Source organism: Mercenaria mercenaria, chromosome 12, assembly GCF_021730395.1.
Source record: "Mercenaria mercenaria strain notata chromosome 12, MADL_Memer_1, whole genome shotgun sequence".
NCBI lineage: Eukaryota > Metazoa > Mollusca > Bivalvia > Venerida > Veneridae > Mercenaria > Mercenaria mercenaria.
The window spans coordinates 62,289,064-62,313,557 of NC_069372.1; the positions used below are offsets into that span (position 1 = coordinate 62,289,064).

The 24,494-nt window shown below is 35.0% G+C and overlaps 1 protein-coding gene across 9 annotated transcripts in view; it reads right to left on the reverse strand.

The window, feature by feature from the left end:
* Positions 1 to 2,813: 2,813 nt before the first annotated feature.
* LOC123534909 (protein phosphatase Slingshot homolog 2-like) overlaps positions 2,814 to 24,494 on the reverse strand; it is a 72,574-nt gene continuing 50,893 nt past the window's right edge. For all 9 annotated transcript variants that reach the window (XM_053520209.1, XM_053520208.1, XM_053520205.1 and 6 more), the window contains 8 exons: positions 23,396 to 23,571; positions 22,492 to 22,638; positions 22,095 to 22,155; positions 21,213 to 21,352; positions 20,047 to 20,171; positions 18,704 to 19,859; positions 18,053 to 18,408; positions 2,814 to 14,023 (listed from right to left, as the gene is read on the reverse strand). In XM_053520209.1, coding sequence (XP_053376184.1) covers positions 12,444 to 14,023; positions 18,053 to 18,408; positions 18,704 to 19,859; positions 20,047 to 20,171; positions 21,213 to 21,352; positions 22,095 to 22,155; positions 22,492 to 22,638; positions 23,396 to 23,571 — 3,741 coding nt within the window. In that variant the 3' untranslated portion in view covers positions 2,814 to 12,443. The remainder of the gene's footprint in view (positions 14,024 to 18,052; positions 18,409 to 18,703; positions 19,860 to 20,046; positions 20,172 to 21,212; positions 21,353 to 22,094; positions 22,156 to 22,491; positions 22,639 to 23,395; positions 23,572 to 24,494) is intronic.

Here is a 24,494-nt window from a genome sequence, read left to right on the forward strand (position 1 = left end):
TAATATCTCAGTTCCTTTCGATATCTGGCCAGATCCCATCATGGGTTCCAGAGTTATGGTCCCCTAAAGGGTCAAAATTTGTTATTTTTGGCTTGTGAACACGATATACACAACAACATTTTGCAATCAACTTTAATCAAACTTGCACACAACTTGTAATGGCATAATATCTCAGTTCCTTTCGAAAACTGGCCAGATCCCATCATGGGTTCCAGAGTGATGGCCCCTTATAGGTCCAAAATTGCTATTTTGGCTTTTGCAGCCATATTGAGACTTCATTTATGGTTTGATTTGATACAAACTTGCAAAATATCTTCAACAACAATAAATCTTGGATTCCATGATGAATCTGTCATAACCAATCATAGGTTCCGGAGTCATTTTATATCTGATTACCTCCCCTGATTTTAATCAAAATGGATTTATATCAGTAAGCACTTCTAAGACTCATTTAAAATTTCATTATTGTCATTAGTTGGACTGAGACAATCAGGGAAAATTAAAATGGGTATATCTCCGTAACTAATGAAGATACTGATCTGAAATGCCATTAGATTGACTTGGACAATCAGCAAAGATACATATTGACTGAATTTATGACAAATTACCTCCCTTTATTTTATGTAAATGAATATACCTAGCAGCTTATAATGAGATTAGTTTGAAACGTTATTTACCGGTATGTTAGATAACTCTTGATTGAATGTTTATCGATATGAATACTTTTCTAATATGTTGTTGTAAAGGCTTGTACCCTGATTTTAATTAAAATGGATTTATCTCAGTAAGTATTTATAAGACTCATTTGAATTTTCGTTATTGTCATTAGTTGGACTGAGACAATCAGGGTAGATAACTATGGACTGATTTTATGTCAAATTACCTCCCTTTGTTTCAAATTAAAATTGGTGTATCTCAGTAACCAATGAAGATATTAATTTGAAATGTCATTTATGCCATCAAATGGACTCGGACAATCAGGGTAGATAACTTTTGATTGAATTTATGACAAATTAACTCCCTTTATTTTATGTAAATTAATATACCTCAGCAGCATCTAATGAGATTGGTTTTAATTTACTAAGTCTCCAGGTTAGAAATAACATGCTGAACAAATGCGCTTGAGCCTAGGACCTCCAACTGTATGGAGATTGGCCCTACTAGTATGTGACCATAGCTCAAAGGATGTTACAAGAAATATTTATCCTGATGATATTTAATGTGTTGCCTATGTGATCTATGTCAAACTTGTTATAAGAGCAATGGTACTCAGGTGAGCGATATAGGGCCATCATGGCCCTCTTGTTAATTACTGTCATTTGCAGTCCGGTAAGACAACAGTTACTGAAATGTTGGATAATTAAGACAATGAGGAGGGGAGAGTACAACTGCGAAAATATAATAACAAGAGCGCTAAGGCCCTAGGTCGCTCACCTGAGTAACACCATAACAGTGTAAGCATGTTTTACCTAGTGATTTCATGGAGACAAAATATTCTGACCAATTTTCATTAAGATTAGACCAAATAACGTGGCCTCTTGAGTGACAACATGCATATTCTTTGATTCGACCTAGTGACCTAGTTTTTTACCCCACATGACCCAGATTCGAACTTGTCCAAAATTTCATGAAAACAAACATTCTGACAGTTAAGCTTTTCCTTTGATTTGACCAGGTGACCTAGTTTTTGACCCTACATGACCCAGATTTGAACTTGACCTAGAGGTCATCAAGACAGACATTTCAATTCTCATGAGATTAAAACTTAAATTATTGTCTCTAGAATGTTAACAAGATTTTCCTTTGATATGGCCCTCTGACCTAGTTTTTGAACCAACATGACCCAGTTTCAAACTTGACCTACAGATCATCAGGACAAACATTCTGACCAAGTTTCATAAAGATTGAGTCACAACTGTGGCCTCTAGAGTGTTCACAAGCTTTTCCTTTGATTTAACCGGGTGACCTAGTTTTTGACCCCACATGACCCAGATTAGAAACTGACTAGAGATCATTAAGACAAACATTCTGACCAAGTTTCATAAATAGCGAGTCACAACTCTGGTTTCTATCTTGTGTTCACAAGCTTTTTCCTTTGATCTGGCCTAGTTACCTAGTTTTTGATCCCACATGACCCAGTTTCAAACTTGACCTTGAGATCATCAAGACAAACATTCTGACCAAATTTCATAAAGACTGAGTTACAACTGTGGCCTCTATGTGTTCACAAGCTTTTCCTAAGATCTGGACTACTGACCTAGTTTTTGACCCCACATGACCCAGTTTCGAACTTGACCTTGAGATCATCAAGACAAACATTCTGACCAAGTTTCATAAAGATTGGGTCACAACTGTGGCCTCTAAAGTGTTCACAAGGCAGATGCCGGACAAAGTCCGGTCACAATATCTCACCTTGAGCACTTGGTGCTCAGGTGAGTTAAAAATCATCTCTGTTTCTGTTACACAACATTTATTTTGTTGGGTTTAACGTCACACCAACACAATAATAGGTCATATGGCGACTTTCCAGCTTTGATGGTGGAGGAGGACCCCAGGTGCCCCTCCTTGCATTATTTCATCACAAGCAGGCACCTGGGTAGAACCACCGGCCTTCCGTAAGCCAGCTGGATGGCTTCCTCACATGAAGACTTCACACCCTGAGTACGGCCTGAACCCACATCGATGAAGGGCAAGTGATTTGAAGTCAGCAACCTTTACCACTCAGCCACAGAGGCCCCAGTTATAGTACATGTATAATTATGGGGAAATTCAAACACAATTTTACTATCTGTTTAGTGACAACAAAATGAAACTTTGTGTTAAAATAGTTTTATTTAGTCATATAAAATTGTCAATATGCGAGAGAAAAAAAGATTGCACATGAATAAAATGTATTTGAGAAACAATCTGTATTTTAAAACCAACAAAATGTTCAAAGTTCTGTTGACATGTTATACACAGATGACACAGCACAACAATCATCTGAGCTGCACCAAGAGAAAACCAACTGTTCGCTTTCAAAGCTTACTGCAATTAGATAAACTGTTAGCGAACAGCATGGATCCTGACCAGACTGCATTGATGCACAGGCTGGTCTGGATCCATGCTGGTCGCAAATGCACTATGTTGGTTTTCTCTTTGCGCAGCTCATCTATCTACCAGTAATGGCTGCATGCCAGACTAACACTACTCCGCAAACTGATATGTTTTTTTGATAAACCTCAACTGAAAGATCTACTTCATCTGGACACTTCCAAAATATAGATTAGCACATCTTCATGTACAATTCTCCACTTGTTGCACTGATATGAAGATTTGACATGTATAATTTTTTCTCTTCAGGAACGTGTTTTCATTGTGTATGAAATACATCAGGTCTGTTTTAAGTGTGTGGGTTTTTTAATGGGACCAATGTATTTCATATCTGTAAGAAATCGATGAAACTATGAGAAATTTGTTCATTTAAGTTTTATACAAATCTGCCCAATTTAATTAAACAATTCAGGAACGGTCATGGTTATTCTGGTGTCTACATTTTACATAATTCACTGGCTGGCTTAAAAAACTCGGACGTTTTAAAAAGAATTCAATATTTGAGATGCTCTAAACTGAGCAAAAATAAACTTGTGACATGCTGGAAATAAATTACTTACTGTTTCCCAAAACATAAAATTAACGCAAAAACAAAAACATTCACACATTCTAACTGCAAATGATTTGTTCAAATTGTGAGGTACTAAGAAATCAGCCATAACATTCAATTAAAATTGATATAAAGAAACTCTCTGTTCAGACATTAAGTCTGTAGAGTTAGTCATTTATAAATACTTGAAAGCATTATCTACATCTAAACTAAACCCTAATAAAACTGATTAAAAAATCGTAAAATAATCATATCTCACTTTTCTGAAATAAGGAACTCAAGTATTTGATTAAGGCTTTTTTCCCCACTTTTTGTTTAATATGCAGTATGTAATTTTACTCTGGTATAATGGACTAATCTATAGATGTAAAAAGGTATTTTGGAGTCTCACATCTTTTTCTGTCTGCTTACAAACTATTGATACTTCTCAAAAAGAATTCAGATATTTAAGACAGTATGTGGACATATTTTTTATACCTGTTTGACTTTTTCAAGTAACCATGAGAGAGAAAATGTAAGATTTCTGTCGTAATGTAAAGAGAATCTATACGTAAGCCCTGTTCCTATAGTTCAATTCGAAGTCACAGTGATATAATATTAAGCAATTAGTATGATTTTTCAGGTTTTAATGGTAGTGGAAGACCCAAGGTGCCCCTCTGGGCAAAAATTGAGGCACAAAAATCTTCGGTAAAAATCAAAGCTCATAGGAAAAAAGAAAAGAGTTCTACATCCCTTGCAGAGTTTAAAAGCTACAGTGTTGAAAGGCAAATTATCTGATGTTAGTGACATTCCAAGTGGGACATACATGTAGGTCAAGAGCTTTGAACTGTGGCCTTATTTTTAAAATGGGAATGCTCTTCAGTGTTTTTATGAAAAATCTAAAACTTCCTTTTATGAAAAACCTAAAACATTAAAAACATTTGAGCCGTGCCATGAGAAAACCAACAAAGTGCATTTGCGGCTAATGGTTTCCCTCATTACAATAGGGTTTGAAAGCGAACAGCATGGATCCTGACCAGACTGTGCGGATGCGCAGGCTGGTCTGGATCCATGCTGGTCGCAAATGCACTATGCTGGTTTTCTCGTGGCAAGGCTAATTTTTTTAGAGATAAATCATGCCCAAATTTCATGTTTGAAAATATGAACAATTTCTAAATAGGATCTATGTAAACATAAAATAAAGGGGTTTGTGTGTATGAATATTACTGTAAGTTAGATTTAAAGTACAAATGTACTACATATGTATATGTGAACACAGAACAAACATGTAATGCTACAAAAAAACCTGGAAGTTTTTTTAACAAACGCTTGAAATTAGATAACACAAAGTTTTGATCGCAGTTCAACACGAGGTAATTAAATTTAGCCAAGTTTAATATCTATATTTAATGAGGATTTTCCAGATTTAATCATATCTAATGAAAAATATTTTAGCAAACAATGGACTTAGTATATCTTTGTACCTGCAAACTTGTAGTTCAAAATTTCAACTAAAAACTTTACCAGCAATGCAAAAAGCAAAAATATCAAAACATTCCACAGCTCATATATGATAAAAGATATAGAGGATATTTGTTTGTTTGCCGTGTGATATCGAAATATAACTTCACCGATAAGGGAGACAACTGAATATTTTCACGAAGGAAGAGCCTAAGTGAAAATATCAGAATTGTCTCCCTTATCGGTGAAGATATATTTCGATATCACACTGCAAACAAACAAATTTTCTTTTTATTTTATGCCAATTGGTGAAGATCAACGAATTTTCTGTTTATTACGTGCTTACACGTTCAAATAAGACCAATACTTCATGATGATATTAGGATTTATTTAGGCTACCGTGTTACATATGATGCATCTGCTAAATTACCATGGTCACTCAGGCACATTATTATCGAATATTGGTGATTAGGTCCGTTAAATCAACATGACGCCATTTTGTTTTTGAAAACAAAAACTACATTTAAAATATTTTGTTAAAAAATGCACAATCCGCGCCCAACAGACAGAAGTTAAGTAAGCATATTTAAAACTGCTCGGTCAATGCCGTCAGTTCGTTGAATAACCAGAAGCTTGCTTTGTTTACAAACACTGAAGGTCAGATTAAAAAACAACCCGAAAAAACATAAACAACTGGGGAATATCCGAAAGTCCTTGGAAAATCTAACTGCAGAATTAAATATCATCATGGATTTAATGGAAATATTGGTCTTGGAGCTGTATAGCATAACGAATAGGGATGGAATTTGGAACACAACTGGCTGGGTGGGGAAGAATTTCAACGAAATGCTGGCATATTACGTAAGGTTGAGTTGATGTCTTGTGATAATAAACTAAGACAATAACCAACTAAATGTGCTGTCGCCAGTAAAATCTACCATATGATAGTGAGGAACCGATGAAAAGTGGAGGAAAGACTATATATGTATCTATAGCTACATTACAGCAAGGTAACATTTCTAGCGCATTAGATCTACTGTTATTTCTTTTGCAAAGTTTATTATAGCTAGCTTGTCCTATATAGGATTATCTAGCTGTACATGTCTCCTGTATGGCTTTAATGTAATGATAACAAGAGATCACAGAGCGATCTTGGCGCCCACCAATGTGCCATTTTTGAGTGTTCAAATTTCAAGACTTAATGACTAGCTCAAGGTCAAATTTCATTTCCGTACACAACACTGTGCATGTGGTCCAAATTCGCAAGCTGTAGCTTGAGAAAAGTGAAAGTAGGTCACTAGATCAATTTCAAGGACAAAGTACACAAAACTATGCATGTGCATCAAGTTTGAAGGCTGTAGTTTGAAAAATTTGAAAGTAGGTCACTAGGTCAATCTTAAGGTCAAAGTTTATTTCGGTACACAAAACTATGCAGTTGGTCCAAATTTGAAGGCTGTAGCTTGAGAAATTTTTAAAGTAGGTCACTAGGTCAAAATCAAGGTCAAATTACACTTCAGAACACAAATCTATGCATGTGGTCCAAATTTAAAGCTTGTACCTTCATATATGTGAAATTAGGTCACTAGGTCAATGTCAAGGTCAAAGTTTGTTTCGGTACACAATCCTGTGCATGTGGTCTAAATTTGAAGCCCGTAGCTAAAGAAATGTGAAAGTGGGTTATTAGGTCAATCTTAAGGTCAAAGTTCATTTTGGTACACAAAACTATGCAAGTGGTCCAAATTTGAAGGCTGTAGCTCGAGAAATGTGAAAGTAGTTCAAAATCAAGGTCAAATTTTATTTCGGAACACAGAACTATGCATGTGGTCCAAATTTGAAGCCTGTACCTTCAAAAATGTGAAAGTAGGTCACTAGGTCAATGTAAAGGTCAAAGTTTGTTTCGGTACACAAAACTATGCAAGTGGTCCAAATTTGAAGGCTATAGCTCGAGAAATGTGAAAGTAGGTCACTAGGTCAAAATCAAGGTCAAATTTCATTTCAGAACACAAAACTATGCATGTGGTCCAAATTTGAAGCCTGTACCTTCAAAAATGTGAAAGTAGGTCACTAGGTCAATGTCAAGGTCAAAGTTTTTTTCAGTGCACAAAACTATGCATGTGGTCCAAATTTGAAGGCTGTAGCTACAGAAATGTGGAAGTAGGTCACTAAGTCAAAATCAAGGTCAACTCATGTCAAGGTTCATCTTGCCACTCAAAACCATACATGTGGTCCAAATTTGAATGTTGTAGGTTATTGACAAGAAGATTTTCAAAGTTTTTTCCCTATATAAGTCTATGTAAGCCATGTGACCCCCGGGGCGGTGCCATATTTGACCCTAGGGGGATAATTTGAACAATCTTAGTAGAAGACCACTAGATGATGTCACATACAAAATATCAAAGCCCTAGGCCCTGTGGTTTTGAACAAGAGGTTTTTCAAAGTTTTTCCCTATACAAGTCTATATAAACCATGTGACCCCCGGGGCGGGGCCATATTAGACCCCAGGGAAATAATTTGAATCATCTTAGTAGAGGACCACTAGATGATGCTTCATATCAAATATCAAAGCCCTAGGCTCTGTGGTTTTGGACAAGAAGATTTTCAAAGTTTTTCCCTATATAAATCTATGTAAATTATAGAAATAAACAAAGGGCCATAACTCATTCAAAAATTGTTGAACCAGTCTGATTTTCAGGGGGACACAACTAGGGTACCAATACATCATTCTGACAAAGTTTGGTCAAAATCCCCCTGGTAGTTTCTGAGGAGATGCGATAACGAGAAATTGTTAACGGAAGGACGGACGGACGGAATGACGGACGGACGGACGGACGGAAGGACGACGGACCACGGACGCAGAGTGATTTGAATAGCCCACCATCTGATGATGGTGGGCTAATAATAGGATACCAGCAATTATAAAGGCAACAAAGGGAGTTAATTATAGAATATATTTCAAGGGAGATAATTTTATCTGAAAAAAAAAAGTTCAGCACTGTGAGTGATATAGAGAAATATCTCACTGATATTTTTCAGTATTTCACCAGTTAGCATAAAATAATCTCAGTTAACAATATTACAATGTCAGATAGATAAAACAAAACAATAATTACCATGTCTGAAATCATACACATACGTAGTTTAACCCTTATCCTGCTGAATTTCTATAATGAACTTGTCCATCTTTTAATTCGGCTAGTGCCATTAACTGTTAAAATGGGTGCTTACCAAAAAGATACTGGCTGAATAGCGAACAGTGCAGATTTTGATCAGACTGCACAGATATGCAGCCTGATCATGATCTACACTGGTCGTATAGGAAGAATCAATTGTGTCCGGTATGATAAAGATTAAAATGACTGAAAATAAAAAAACAGAATTATGTACTACTATATCAAACTGCTACTGACCAATGTTTATAGCAGAATTCATTAATAATATTTACTTTTTGTCACATTGAAGAATATTTCTGACAATGGAAAGTTAAAAACAAATGTAATGGCCGTTCTGTAACTTGATACGAGTTGAAGAAAAAACACCTCAATGCTCTCACCTATAAACGTAACTTAAATGCAAGTTATATATTTAGAATGCCCATAATGTTTACCGACAAATTCAAACTTGTAAGGACATACAAAATCTTAACTTGAATTCAGACAATAGATGTATCAGTAATTCTAACTTCTTACAAATATTAGCTTTCACTGAAATTTCTGATGGATCATCATTATTAGCTTCTGACAAAGGCTGATGCTGACAAAAAGCGTAACTTTTAAAAAACATTCTCACCTATTGCTTCAAAAATTGGATGTATGTCAACACTGAGGTTTGAGACAAAGGCTTTATCTCTTTTTGATGCTTCTATGCTGTTTCTGCTTTAGAATACAGTTCTCTATTTAAAGTATGTATTATGAAAATGCTGAGAAAAGGAATATGTCATATTTGAATGCTGAATATACGAAAAAATTTTGCTTGTAGGCATCATTACTTGAAGACGTAACACACAGGAGTATGCAAAGAAACAAATGCATAATACTATACAGCTGAAACTTGGTATCCCCAGTTCCAATGGATGAAGTATTTTACTTCAAGATAACTGAAATTTGACATAAAACAAGGAGCTGCGTTCAATAAACGCTTGATGCCCCCGGTGGCATCTTTGTTGATAGATTTTGCAACCTAAGTCCAAAACGAGGTCAAGGTCAAACTGAGGTCAGGTGATGTTTGAAGATGAGGAATGGTCACAGGTTACATCTGTATTAGTATCAAGTCATTCTAGTAAGGGGTATTAATGCTAGACGAAACGGTCCCATTTGGTTAACCAAGAGATGGCCCTATAAAGCAACCCAAGTCCAAAATTAGGTCAAGGTCAAGGTCAAACTGAGGTCAGGTGATGTGTGAAGATGAGGAATGGTCACAGGTTACATCTGCATTAGTATCAAGTCATTCTAGTAAGGGGTATTGATGCTAGACGAAACGGTCCCATTTGGTTAACCAAGAGATGGCCCTATAAAGCAACCCAAGTCCAAAATGAGGTCAAGGTCAAGGTCAAACTGAGGTCAGGTGATGTGTGAAGATGAGGAATGGTCACAGGTTACATCTGCATTAGTATCAAGTCATTCTAGTAAGGGGTATTGATGCTAGATGAAACGGTCCCATTTGGTTAACCTCGTACGGACAGACGAATGGACGGACAAGACAATCACTATATGCCTTCCACATCAGTAGATGCCGGGTGCATAAAAAAGAATTTTCTATTCATTATTTAGGAAACAAACATTTAGTCAATACACTGAGATGTAAATTATGTAAATTCATTGGAATTTGACCGATGTTACCTAAAAAACATAAAGTATTATCAGAAATTAAAAGAATAACAGCTATTCAAGAAAACAAAATATACTCGTCCGAGGAACAATTATTCAAGAGAACATCCATTACTCTAAAGAGCGACAATTTTTCAAGAGAACAATCATTAATGTACAAAGCAACTGGTATTCAAGAGAATATCTGATACTCCATAAAGCAACAACTATTCAAGAGAACATCCATTACTCTTCAGAGCAACAACTATTCAAGAGAACATCTGATGCTCTGTAAAGCAACAGCTATTCAAGAGAATAACAATTTCTCTATAGAGCAACAATCTTTGAAGAAAACAACTATAACTTTAAAGAGAAACAGCTACTCAAGAGAAAAAGAATTACCCATAGGAACAAAACTTACTCAAGAGAAAAAAAATCACTACAAAGGCAGAATTGTTCATGGGAGCAAATGATTACTATGCACAGTCAAAATTTTAGTAAAAATAGTTTAAAATGATATCTTAAAAACAACTGAAGTATACTACAAACATAGTCTGAAATTGTATTGCAATGTCATGATTTCCTACAATTTTTACATATGAAGATAAAAGCCCTAGATTTTTAATTAAAACATGTTCAACTACACAAACATATAGGAGAAAGACTAAGGTATGGTAGACGTGTATACACAAGAGGTTTAACTACACATTGGTAAAAAATGCTTCAGTACAAGTCATTGTCTTGTTTTATTGACCTGAATGGGAGATTAGCATGTCTAAAATAATATTTCTATCTTCTAAATTTGGACAGAATTATGCACCTTACTGACAACTCCTGTAACCAATTTATTATCACATTAAAAGATATATATGCAGTTATTAACAGTGTTGTTCAAACTTTGTATCACTGCAACTGGCTGTTTTCTCATGAAAAAACCCATCACTTTAATCAACAATGTAAAATACAAAGAAGGTATCTTCACACGAGACTGGGGAAGATTTCGCACTATATTCTCATGATAGTTTTTGACCTGTTCTTTTTTTTATAGAACTTTGTCCAAAATTACAAACAAAAGAAGGTCCAATGTACTTCGACTTAAAAAGTCTGTTAAAATGTATAATAGCATTGACTTACTTCAGTCAATCTTTTTTTATACCAACACCAAAATACCGAACTTTTTTCTCTTAGACTCATATCAACAGTCTGAGAAAAACGGTACAGTGAATTTTTTAATAAAGCACAATTAAGGAGGATTTTATGGCACTGAGATTTGTACTTAAAGAACTGATGCCTGCCTACCAGGTGTGCATAACTTTGAGTATCTACAAAAAACAGATATTCTTACATAAAATTCAACAATTGAAGTGCAAGAATAAACAGTACTATGCCTTAGCAAAGGTAAGTCTATCAGGTCAGTAAAACAACACAACACTGTAAATGGGAGTATACATATAACTAAAGTTACAATGAGTAATAAAACTTTTGAAAATTGAGTAGTTATTAAAAATGTCAATGTATATCACTACACTAGTTAACAGAACAGACATATCATGTATCACTACACTAGATAACAAAATGGAATGAAAGCACTTTAATACGAATAACAAAATTTACATTATGTGATGTGGTACAGGGGTATGTTTATTAAATGTAATATTGAGTATCACATGTCACAAAATTACTGAGTGAATTATGCATTTCATTGCAGTTTTTTTTTTTAATTACCTCTTAATGTTTAAAATGAAGATGTAATAATTTCATGCAAAAAATTAGAAGTAAGCTTTTGAAAAGTAAGATGCCAAAATCTTACCAAGAGATTGAAACGTTACTCTTGGAAGAAATTTAATTACCGTAATCTGTAAAAATCTGAAAAGTTCAAGAGGAATTACTTTTCAATTATTTAAAGCTTTTATTTATTATTTTGTGAAAAGAGTCTGTGTAAAAACTGAAGATTTGAACACATTTATGTGGAGAATTTACGGATAAACCATTATTACTGTTTTTAAATTGCATAAAATTTTGTTCACACAAGAAAACCACATCTGATATTATGCTATGAAAAGCACAAATCACAAAGTAGTACATGTCAATTATTGGGTATTAGTTTTGAATTACATATCTAATCATACTAAGCGGGTTACATATCAATGAAATTTAAGTTTTCAGTTTCACTTGCTGTAACATCATTTAATTTTGTGGGTATGAAATTTTGTGGTTTTGACCAATATATCTTTTTCATGGGGACATAATTTCATGGAGTCTGACCTTTCTACATAAAATGAAAGGGATTTTACTGGTTCAATGGGATTTAACTACATGGATTGACTAAACCACGAAAATTTGTCCTTGCAAATATTGATAATCTTACAGTAATCTCAGAAGATTTCATACCAGTTTACAAAAATCTACATCATTTTTCCCTTCGAAATTTATACAAAACTCCACTTTGATATGATTACATCTATATTAGTGACCCTTGTCTTTGAGCATTTCTAAACTTATATAAGCTGCTTTTAAATAACTATTCACTAAGCAAAAAGTGGTAATTTTTAATGAAATTACATAGTATTATAAAATGGACTTTTGCGTGTTGAATCATTGTATTTTCTGCCTTCCAATTTTGCGAGAGGATGAGTTTTTCCATACAACTTTCTCACTTTCTTTCCTTCCCAGGTAAACCCTTGTTGATCTTCCGACTGTGACTGATGGAGATTTACCCTTCTTCCAGCTGCCGGCCCGTAACTTGCCGATTTTGGTCGAGCAGCTGGACCATCTCCTTGACCACTTCCTGCCTTTAATTCATCAGTGTCGCTTTCTTCTTTTACTGGGGATCTATCGTACAAACTAGAACCCATTTCTTTTAATTTAGATTCAAACATCACCATTGATTTTTCGCTTAAATTAATCACTGGCTCCGACTGTCTATGAAGTAATGGGGATTTTGACCTGGAGAATAAATGTCCTTGACCTTTGACCTCTGATCCAGAGGAATGTGAACTACAAGCTGAAGGGGGACTGGATGCATTGCTGTTTGAAGAATCTGATTTAGCACCTGGAAAACACTGAGTATTTGAACATGGACTTAACACGCTGGGAGACCCAAAAACTGGCGTCACTTTACCAGAGACCTGCTCTGGTTGTTCAAACTTTCCTAACAATTTTTTAACAGAACAAACTTCTGATTCTTCTTTTTCAGTTTCTTTACATTTATCTGAATCTGTATCTGTAGAAACTGCTGATTTGAGCTTCAGTGACAAATCTGATTTATCGATATGGCTTTCTTCAGATTTCATAGCTGTTTTATTAGTTTTGTCTATGATTGTGAAGTCTGGGGATTGCTTCTCTATAGCAGCTAATGAATTTTTTTTCGAAACTGGACTCCATTTTGGATTTGCTGATTTATTTGGAGGTGATGTCTGTTCTTCTATTTCCTTTGAACACTGAGAAGTTAAAGACTGTTTTCTTGCAACGGGACTCCATTTTAAAGTCCCAGGTTTGTTTTCACAGTCTGAAGAACTTTTAGTCATGCAAGTTTTACCAGAGGGGCTTCTTGGATCAGTTTTCTTTTCTTCTACAGAGTCATTTTTGTCTATAATTATAATCTCTTTACCTCGTTTCCGTTTAGCAACCCCTGATATTCTTTCAATCTTTTTAACATAATGACTGACCAAACTTTCACCCTCTTTTAAGTCTGTGTTTTCATTTTCTTCAAGTTCAGATTTAGCTGGACTATTCAATAATGCAGATCCAATCTCTCGAATCAGTTCTAAAGTTTCAGGGTCAAACCTACTTTCTGGGTGGGCTTGCTTTTTTACTGGAGTAAACATAGAAGATGAGCAAGTTCTTCCTTTCTGTAAAGTAATTTCAACATCTGATTTATCATAAACATCTTTCACTTCAGCTTTACCTAACTTTTCAGTTGATGTGTCTGAAATAATGTTTGAATCATTTTCAGTTTTCTTATTTTTGTTCTGTTCTGTGCTTGATTTCTCAGCATGTTTTAAATTTGAATCACTGATAGGTTGTTTAGAATCCACAGCAGTGTCTGTTGAATGAGAACAATATTCCTGAAAACTTGACCCCACATCAGACTTAGATTGTTGTTTGGTTAGCGGCTCTTGTGATTTACTCTCAATGTCTGAAATCATAAAATACAAGCACTTAACATCAAATTCAAGCTAATAATACTTATTTTCATAGTTTTAAGTACAGGACAGACTCTATGAAGCGTAATCTTCAGCAATATGAAACCCGCAGGTGTTTGATCTATTTTTTCTACACAGTTCTAAAGACGTCGACTTCTTACTAAGACTCTTCATCATGAATTAACTGAACTGGTAAATCAAACAGTACTTAGGTCTGGAAATTAGGAAAATCTTTCTATTTTTACAAATTTTCAAACCCGTATGTAAATTCAATTGTACAATAATTTTCTTGTGATAAAACATGGGACAGGTCTTACATATATAAACCGAATAATTGGATAAGCTGTATCAAAACGTAAAATTTCAATGGAAACAAGAACTCAAACTAGATCACAATAAAAGACAATTCCTTTTCTGTCTGAAACCTTAAACATCTTCAACCAATTATACAAATGCTGTTTTTAATATAGAGTGATGTTTATATGCGGATATGATTATATTTCATTGTATTTAACTGGTACTGGTACAGACGTTATATTCAACATTGCTACATATTTTCCATTAAATCATACATATACATGCAGTTACTTTAATCAATGCAAAAGAAAAGTAGATTCTACATTTTAACAAATGCGATGAAAGCTTTTTTGCTAATTCATCTAAGAAAACAAGAAAAGTCAATACATAATATCATGTAAGTTGGTTTTGAATATATCAAGCGCAAATCAAATGCATGCAGAATAGGCTAAATTTTGTTAGACTGCAACAAATTACTTGCTACATTTTCATCCTTTAAGGCAAAAATGGGTTTTTTTTCTCTATTGCAACATATTCTTTTGATCAAATCAAGGTAAAAACTATTACACTTCTTTTTGTATTGTAGTCATATATCATAACACGACCATCCATAGTATACAATGTCCTTCGTTTGGTCCAAAGAGGGGTCATTTGCAAACCATGCCAGTTTTGCTATGTGGTGGATTCAGGAATAGGACCCAAATGTATACCGCGCATCAAGGGCTAACATTTTATCAATAATGCGCTCTGAGAACCAGACCATCAGCACATATAGCACAATGCCTTCTGTAAGCCAGCTTGATGGCTTCCTCACATGAAAGAATTCTGTACCCCATGACCCACAACAGGTGTCAAAGTCAATGACTTTTAAACCAGTTGGCCATGAGGGCCCTTAAAAAAAAGAAATCCTAGCAAGTAAGATACCACTAATTTCTCAAGTCAAAAAAATGAATACTACTGTAGATTAATCAATATTCATGGGGGACTAATTTTGAGGGATTTCATGGTTCAGTCAATCCATAAATCCTAATGAAAAGTTCAATTCCCATTCAATTTATCTTCGAAAGTACAATTCCAAGAATTCAAATCCCTGCATGGCAGCCAGCCTGGCACAAACCATGAAACTAACTTATTTCACGGTATTAGAAATCTGTCTCCTGTACACGGATGACCCATTAGAGTAACAGACTATCTAAGAACTATTTACATATCATAACAAAACCATTTTATTTTGAGCCAATTTCTTCTTACAACGATAAAGTATTAAAAACAGATGTTTGCAGATTTCAGTAAATAATATACATGTCTAAAAGGACAAAATGATACGCACTCACTTAGAAGCATCACCTAGAAGCATTACTTAAATTTGGATTTCAATGTAGCAAGTAATAAACAATTACAGCCTAATGCAGACATGAAATAATTGGCAGTCACCAGTTCTAGTTGTTAACCTTCCTCTCCGCATACTGGCAGTTCATTTCTAGAAAGAAACACCCATGTATGAAGTATTTCTACAATCTCATGCTATGACACCACGAAATCAACATCATTTATTAGCAGGCTCTTAATTCAGTGCAAACACAAAATCATATGGCTTTTTTTTTTCAGGACAACAGAAAAAAATTAACTTTCAGAAATCAAAAGTTAGGCAAAATCTTCCTTTATTAAAGCAATGCATTTGATATCTCTATTTTTAAACAAAAACACTTATTTAATAGTTTGCTGGTCAATAGTTAAAATTTTCAGCCCTATGTCCTGTAAACTTCAGGCAAATAGTTTTAACTATTGACTGTAGGTCATTCACTAAGTGTATACCATAATTGAGCTCCATCAGGGAAAATCACACAGAAGTGCTGTTATGATTCAGTTCTTACGGTCTGTTGGTAAGAACCCAGTTGTTTGAAACTTTAACAGTCGAAGTTAACTTTCGGGTTATATTTCAACATTTTAGAAGACTTAGAAAAACAAATGTTTGATTTATTGATTTATGAACATACAAGTCTTTACAGTAAAATTATAACGGCATACTAGTGTTTCCCACGAAGACTAATATTTTGACTCAAAACATACCCAGTGGTTAGTTTAACAGCCAGTTATAGGTTCAAACTACTTGGCCCTGTTAACACCAATTCACCTGAACCTTTCACCAATTACCAGAATATTTTTAAATCAATGCGACCACATGTCATCATTAACAGTGTCAATAAATACCAACTAAAAATATATATCAAATTAACTTTCTTCAAAACTCAACAACTGAATCAGGGCACCATTTTTTTTTTAATCATGCCTCTATATGATCATTAAACTTGTCCCACCATTTACCTAGAATTACCAAAATGCATCCTTTTACTTAAGTTTTTGTTTTCAATATTTCAAGTCACGACCACCATCTAAATGTATACTTACTTGACATATTGTAACCAGTGCTCAATCCAGCTTCTTAAACATTGCTGATATATTGAAGTAAGATATATAACCACTTTTTTTTCAGCTTCAATATATTACAAGAAACCTTTAATAATGCAAAATGTCACAATTGGGCAAAAACGTTCATGTCACACTGTTTCTTATTGTTTTGATATTGTCACTTTTCGTAACTCACACATGTTAGAAAGTACCCCTATAACAACATTTTATTTTTATTTCATTTTCTTGAGTCCTGGGAAACTCTGACTTTGATATAAAGAAGGGGTGGGGGGAGGCGAATGGTGTGCTGAGAATTTTTTCAAGTTAAGACCTTAAATTTGTTGCAATCTGTTTGAAGCTGGACAAACTTTTAGTTTTTGAATTTGACCTACATCTCCTGAAGACATTCTGACAAGGTTTCTTATAGGTCAAGTACAAAATGACCTCTAGCGTGTTCAAGACTTTTGATGATTTTACCTACAGATCTAGTTTTAGACCCCAAAGTGATCCAGTTTCAAACTTCATCCAGATTTCATAAAGACAAAAATCTTCACATTTTTTATGAGTAAATAAGATAGGAAATGTGGTCTCTAAGGTCTTTCTATCATTTGAGCAAGAGACCTTGTTTGTCAACCATGGTGACATACATCTGAACTGGACATAGATTAAAACAAAACAAGTATTCAAACCATGCTTCATATAGTTTATATATAAAATCTGGCCTCTACAGTGTTTACAAGGGTTTTCTATAAACTGACATAGTGACAGGGCCTCCTCTGCCATTCCGCAATGTAGCAAAATGCTACAAATTCAAAGAACTGGCTTCAGATTTGTGAAAGTGGCTGCAAGAATTTTATTAAAATGTGGCCAAATTTCAGCAATTCAGATTCTATTTGGCACTTTATCTCAGAAAGTGGCTGCAACTTTAAAAGGCCCAGGGGCGGCTCTGTAGTGACACAGTTTTGAACAAAGATGACCCAGTTTAGAAATTTATTTTGCTTTCATAAAGACAAATATTCTGACCTGGTTTCATACAGATCAGATAGGAAACGGGAGTGTTAACAAGGTTTTTCTATGACTTGACCTAATCTGCCTTTATGTGATTTTATAACGGTAATTTCTCCTTAAGCTTCTAAAAAAAATTCAGTACAAAAATAGTGGCCACAGTAAGCCTTCTTCTAAAGTTATCAGTTCACATTTTAACAGCAGTGATTCTTGTTCACTTAACAAGCTTTAGATTCAGCTAAAATCTGTTATCAAAAATCACTGTAAAATGATAACTAATATTAAGTATAAAGTTGCAGTATTATACTAACCCATTGTCTGTTTGCGAACCAGTCCTTCTTGCACAGTCAACTCTTCACCCATAAACTTATAAACTTTTACTGAACCAGTCTGATTATTAACTTCCTCTTCTGTGTCATCAGAAGCAAGACTAACGGCAGCACCTGCCTGACCCGGATCACTTTCTGCACCTGATAACTCAGCATTTGAGCTTACGGAAAACAGGTCTGATTGTTCTCTCACTGTGTAATCAGGGTGAGTGGGGGACAGCAGAGCTATGCAAGTTTTCCTGCGCTCATTGTCACGATCCTTTGCTTTTGGTGTAACTCTTGTTGATTTCAAACTTGAAGACCTTTTCAGATTTCTACTTGGAATGTCTAATGTACTTCTGAAACAAAATTTTTAGACATATCTGTTAACGACAACAACCTGAAAGTTTAGTTCTCCACTAAGAAGGCCTAAAGAGGCAAACAAAATAAAAGCTCTTAGTTTTAGTTTGGAAAGAATATGCTAAACTTAAAAACTTCTTGCAAACATCTAAACTCATTTATTACCATGAAACAATCTCACTGTTTTAGTATTACACCAGTTTCTATATTCATTGAACTTAGAGAAATCAATACTGTCAAAAAGTTAAGTCAGTCAAAAGGTTTAATCAAAATAACTTCAATAAACAACCATACTTGTTCCTTTCCTCTATTTCCATTGTTGTTTTTCTGACAATACCCTCGGGAAGGTCTATTTCCTCTTCTTCATACACCGACTTCCTCATTTCTGGAGAAGCCTTTGAACTTTCTGATCCTCGATCAATTTCAATTTTCACAGACTGGTCAGTCTGAAGTGAACTTTCTTTCGATTTTACATGGGACACAGCCTTGGCATCTTTTTCTGTTGTCTGACTGGTTTGCTCAACTGTAATCTCTTTTTCCGTTTCCATAGGAGTTTCAGAACATTTGACTTCTTGTGATTTTTCCTCACTACTTTCTAAAGATTCTCTCTTCACTTTTGATACAGATGTTCCATATTTATCCTCTATATCCTTCTTCTGTTTCAGCACCTGTCCTGGATTCCATGGAATATTTTCCCTTACATAAGGATCAGTAGTACTTTGATGAACAGTTTGCATATTTTCAGAGCTTTCATGTTTGTTCTCAGATGCAACATCTTCAGTTTTATTATCCTCTTCAGTGCTAACTTCCATTTTGTCTTCTGTACTGCCGTTGCCTTTAGCATCCATCCAAAGTCCACCTCCATCATCCATCCTATCAGCCTCAACCTGCATTTCAGCATCAATTTCACTTTCAACTATCTCATTATTTTCAGTTTCACTTTCAGATTCTGGTTTAATCCAACTTCCATCTGGTCTAAACTTTGAAACAGACCCTTCACGTGAGAATTTCTCATCCAAACCTAATACATGTTTATCCCCTTCCAATTTACACCTCCTGGTTTCTACTTTAACATCTTTCTGTCTTTCATAAACAGTATCTGTATGAATGTCTGGTATATTTATTGGAACAAAAACTTTGCTTTCTCTATCGCCTGCAATCTTTTTATCGTCATTATCATCGTCATTTTCTGCTTCATCATCTGATGACATTTTGTCACTACTGGTATAGACTGATTCTGTACTACTGGCACTTATGTAGTCATCACTTTCTGCTTGATCACCTTCTGATTTGGAATATCTGAAGTTTTTCTTCCCACTTTTGCCCGCAGCGTCTGGTGAAAGCTGGTCCGGTAGTGAGTCTTCAGTAGAGTCAGCACTTCTTGAAGCAAGTTCAATATCTTGCTCAACATGAATAAAGGGTAATTCACCTGGATCACTTGAGGCTTTGCCTGGAATACATTGAACAAAGTAAATTTTTTATCAGAATTTAAGCTCGTACCGGATATTATCTTACTTATAATTTTCTATATTTAAATTTATCAGTATACTGAATCAAAAATTATTTCTAGAAACATACTTCTTTTCATTTTAACCACTGAAAAAAAAATTGAGATTTTTCATCTGAAGTGTAATTACCCATTTTGACAGCTAAAATATCTTCTGGATTGGAGTAACACTGCACCCCTTCCGTTTCCTCCATTTCTACTGTAGGACTCATCTGCTTCACTGGAGCATGACGGTTAAAAATCTCTCTGTTCCAACTGAAAAATCAAGCAATCTTTACCAGTCTGTATTTATATTTCTCATTTCCATTTGCCCCTGTATATTCTACTGTTAAAAGAAAAGTTTCTACTATATTACATGTTTGTTTTTCAAATGAATCCAACACAAGGATTCAAAATGGTTTTGTCACAGAAGCAAATATTCTGCTATTAGATAACCATCATTACACTACATTGTTAATCTAAAGATATGGACAACAACAGAGTGGTATTTATACTTTCTTAAGTAAGGCAAAAGATAAATTATTTATAGATTTTACAACTGCTTTTCAAATTTGAAAACTTACAGCTCAAGTATGTGAAAGGACTGTTTATTGGATACAGTGTTAGGTGATGAACCGGAACGGCCATTAGGGTACTGACTATACCTTATACAACAATGGGAAGATGCCTTGATAAACAAGTGAAATCAAAACAAGAGGTTACAGATTCCTTACTTAGTTGAATTTCTGTAGTAACCAACATCCTTAACAACAAAGATAATTGTTTGTTTGTTTTGTGTAGTTTAATTATGCCCTTTTCTTATTATTCCGAGCCCCTTAACTAGTATTTCAGTTCTTGCCAACAATCTGTGTTAGCTGCAAAAGATTTTTTGCTACATTATAATACTCAACTTTTAAAGTGAAAATTTTCCAAAGGCTCGGATCAATGAGAAGGCTCGGAATTATGAGAAAGCGGCATACAGTTTATATGGCAACTTCCCAACTTTGATGGTGGAAGAAGATACCAGGTGCCCCTCCCTGCATTATTTCATCAGGGGCGGGCTACTGGGTTGAACCACCGACCTTCCATAAGCCAGCTGGATGGCTTCATCACATGAAGAATTCAATGCCCCAAGTGAGGCTCGAACCTACATCGGTGAGGGGCAAGTGAATCAAAGTCAAGACACCTTAACCACTCTGCCAAGGTGGTCCCACAAAAATAATTCTAACAAGCACTGACAGTAAGGAATAAAAGGTGTGAACACTTTCTCTTCAACTGATGTAAAAGAAATCAGCTTAAAACAAACAAAAATCTCACTTTGCATTGAGTATTCCCTCATACATTTCCAGCTGTTTCATGAAGCCAGGGTTAGGATTGATGATATTGCGTTTCGACTTGGTAAATTCATACGCTTTCTGCAGAGACCATTTATTCTCTTTCATGAGGTAGGCTATCACCTGTATAATACAGTAAAACTTCTGTATACATGTACAGTATCAACTTCATTGTATAATACAGTAAAACCTCTGTATACATGTACAGTATCAACCTGAACAACAAACACCTTATAGAACAGTCCTACTACTATAGACTGGGTGATACTTGTGATGACTTTATTTTTGTAACATCACAAAATGTACACTGGTCAATACAAAACTGAATTATCTCCAAATGTGTGAATTCATTACAACAGGCAGATGCATCCTCTCTATCAAATTGCTAAATAAAATAAATGCAAAAGTAACACAATTTTCAATATAAACATATATGTATTATAGTTTTGTGAACTTCTCCAACACAATATGGTGAACAAAACTGAATCTTTGAAGCAAAGGTTTCACTGCAAATAACTAATATTTTCATGTTTGTTTTGCTTTATTTGATTCAACAGTATTCATCAGTATTTCAGACATGTGTATACAATGGTCATGTAATCTACATTTTCATTTACCTTTAGCCTGCTGGCGGCAAGTGATTCTGCCGTTGCGACCAGTGCAGACCAAGACCAGCCTGTTAATCCGTGCAGGCTGATCATGGTTTGCACTGTTCGCTATTCAGTCAGTAATTTTTCAGTGAACACCCCTTTAACTGATACATGTATATGGTACTGCCTAAATTGAGTGATGGATCAGTCTATTTTAGAAATTTAGCAGGCTAAAGGATAAATTTCTGATAAATCACTACCATCTGTATACTTACAGTAGAAGCAGATCTGCTTATACCCATCTTACAATGGACTAGGGCTTTACTTCCTCGTCTCCTGTAATATCATAACAAAATAATCTATAAAATCAAAGTTATTATTTTGTTTCACCAATTTTATTGAAGCATTTAAATCACGATTTGTTTCAATTATAAATGTTACAACTAATGAACTTTGTAAAATGGAGGTTGCAACCATGAGCCCCGATGGACCACACACTTGCCTCAATGTGACAACATCTATTTTCCTTGAATGTCGGGGACATAAAAAAAATATTATGTTCCATCCAAGCTTGCATAATAAAATTTCATTCTACAGTTTAATGAATCCATTACTACATACACTACTCTCACTATATAGCCTCTATTCTTTATTATAGTAAAAACAGTATACCGTGCTTTGTTGATGTATCTATGGGTGTCTTCCCAATACTTGAGCAAGTCAGATTGATCCACGTCCCATTCTCTTACATTCATGTAGTGTAAAACTCCGGGATAAAAATTGTCAATCTCTCTACTGATGTTCAGTATATGATGTACTCTGTAAAATGTATAACATATGGTTACTTCACAGTATACCAATCAATAAATATCATAATGTTCTAAAGGACTTTTTTAACCTCTAGCCTGCTGGCGGCAAGTGATTCTGCCTTTGCCACCAGTGCAGACCAAGACCAGCCTGCATGATCTAGCTATTCAGTCAGTAAATTTTCACTAAACACCCCTTTGATTAACAAGTGGTACTGTCCGAACTGAATGATGGACCAATCCATTTTATTTTAGAAAATTAGCAGGGTAAAGGTTAAATTACTTCTGACATCATATCAGGTATAAGCAGGTACCTGAGCAGCACCTCTGGCATTCCCTAAAGTTTAAACCTGGTGGATAGTGTTTCTCATACTGAAGAATTCTACATCTGCAAATCCACAGCAAAGGCATAATTAGTTTGACGCCAACAACCTTAACTACCACAACACAGACGTCCCTTCAGTTGCTCTTGAGTTTATCAGTAAATCAGATCATTTATAAGTAGATCTAGTGCATGTTTAACAGTTTTAATTATTTCGCATAATGTTCTTGTTACCCCTTATCATGCTTGACACGACTGATTTTGCCTTTGCAACCAGAGCAGATCATGATCAGCATATCCTTGCAATCTGATCATGACCTGGACTGTTCGCTATTCAGTCAGTATCTTTTTGGTATGCACCTCTTTTGAAAGATAGACAAGGTCATTATAGAAATTTAGCAGGGTAAGGCTTGAATTAGCAATAGATATTATCCTGAATTACACATACCCATTGTGCTGAAGTTCATCTAGATTTGAAGCATTCCATTCTGACCCGAGATAAAGATGGTCGAGGATTTTGGACGGTGAGTCCATCTGACCGAGGATTTCCATCATCTCAGTATCAATGAAGCTCTTGTACTTTTTGAGATCCATACCAAGTTTTTCTTCTACAGCTCTCCTCAACTGCAATAAAATTTAATTATATCATAAAATTTGCATGAAAAGTTCAGTAAAAATTCACTGGTAATTTAGGAGTATTAGGTTGGTTTCCTTAGTTATGAACAGAATATAATGTACAGCCTGTAACCATTCATATTGCATGAAATTTGCTTCAGCACAAATTCCTGGAAACATAATCATAAAAGTTTGAAAACAGAGGTGAATTTCTTTTTTGTTTCTTTTTGGATTAGCACAGTTTTTTTTACAATTTTTCTGGAATGCAAGGGGCGGATAGTTAATCTCACCAGTGTTTCTGGATTCTGTATCAGTACCAACCTATCCATGCAAGTAACTGCCAACTTATTATTATAGTGGAGGACATCTGATTTCATACACAATTCTTACACTGAATCATCACAGAAAATACCCCTTGCCTGGGCATCAAACTCACCACCCAGCAATAACAGATCTGGGCTATCTCTACAGACCCATGTGGACAGAAAAATTAGAGGTGAAAAATGTGTATACAATGCCATGTGTGGAGGAAGGATTTAGAAGTACTACAAGTTTGCACAATTATATGATTTTCAAATAACTTCCTAGAGATCAACTTACAAATAAATGGGTAACTTCCTCCAGATCAATTACAAGTAAACATTTTTCTTTTTTGGTTGGGTTTTATGTCATGTCACATGTCAAACCAACATAATTACAGGCCATATGGCAACATAAAAGCTTCAGGCTTGATATAATCAAAGACAGGCACCTGGGTATAACCACCTCTGTATGCCAGCTTCTTGGCTTCCTCATGGGAAAGAATTCTACATGCCAAGCAAGGTTTTAAACCCACTGCAATGAGGTATAAGAGATTCAATTTAAATCAAAGCCAGCAACCTAAACTTCTTCATGACCAACCTACAAATAAACAGGTAACTTCATCAAGTTAA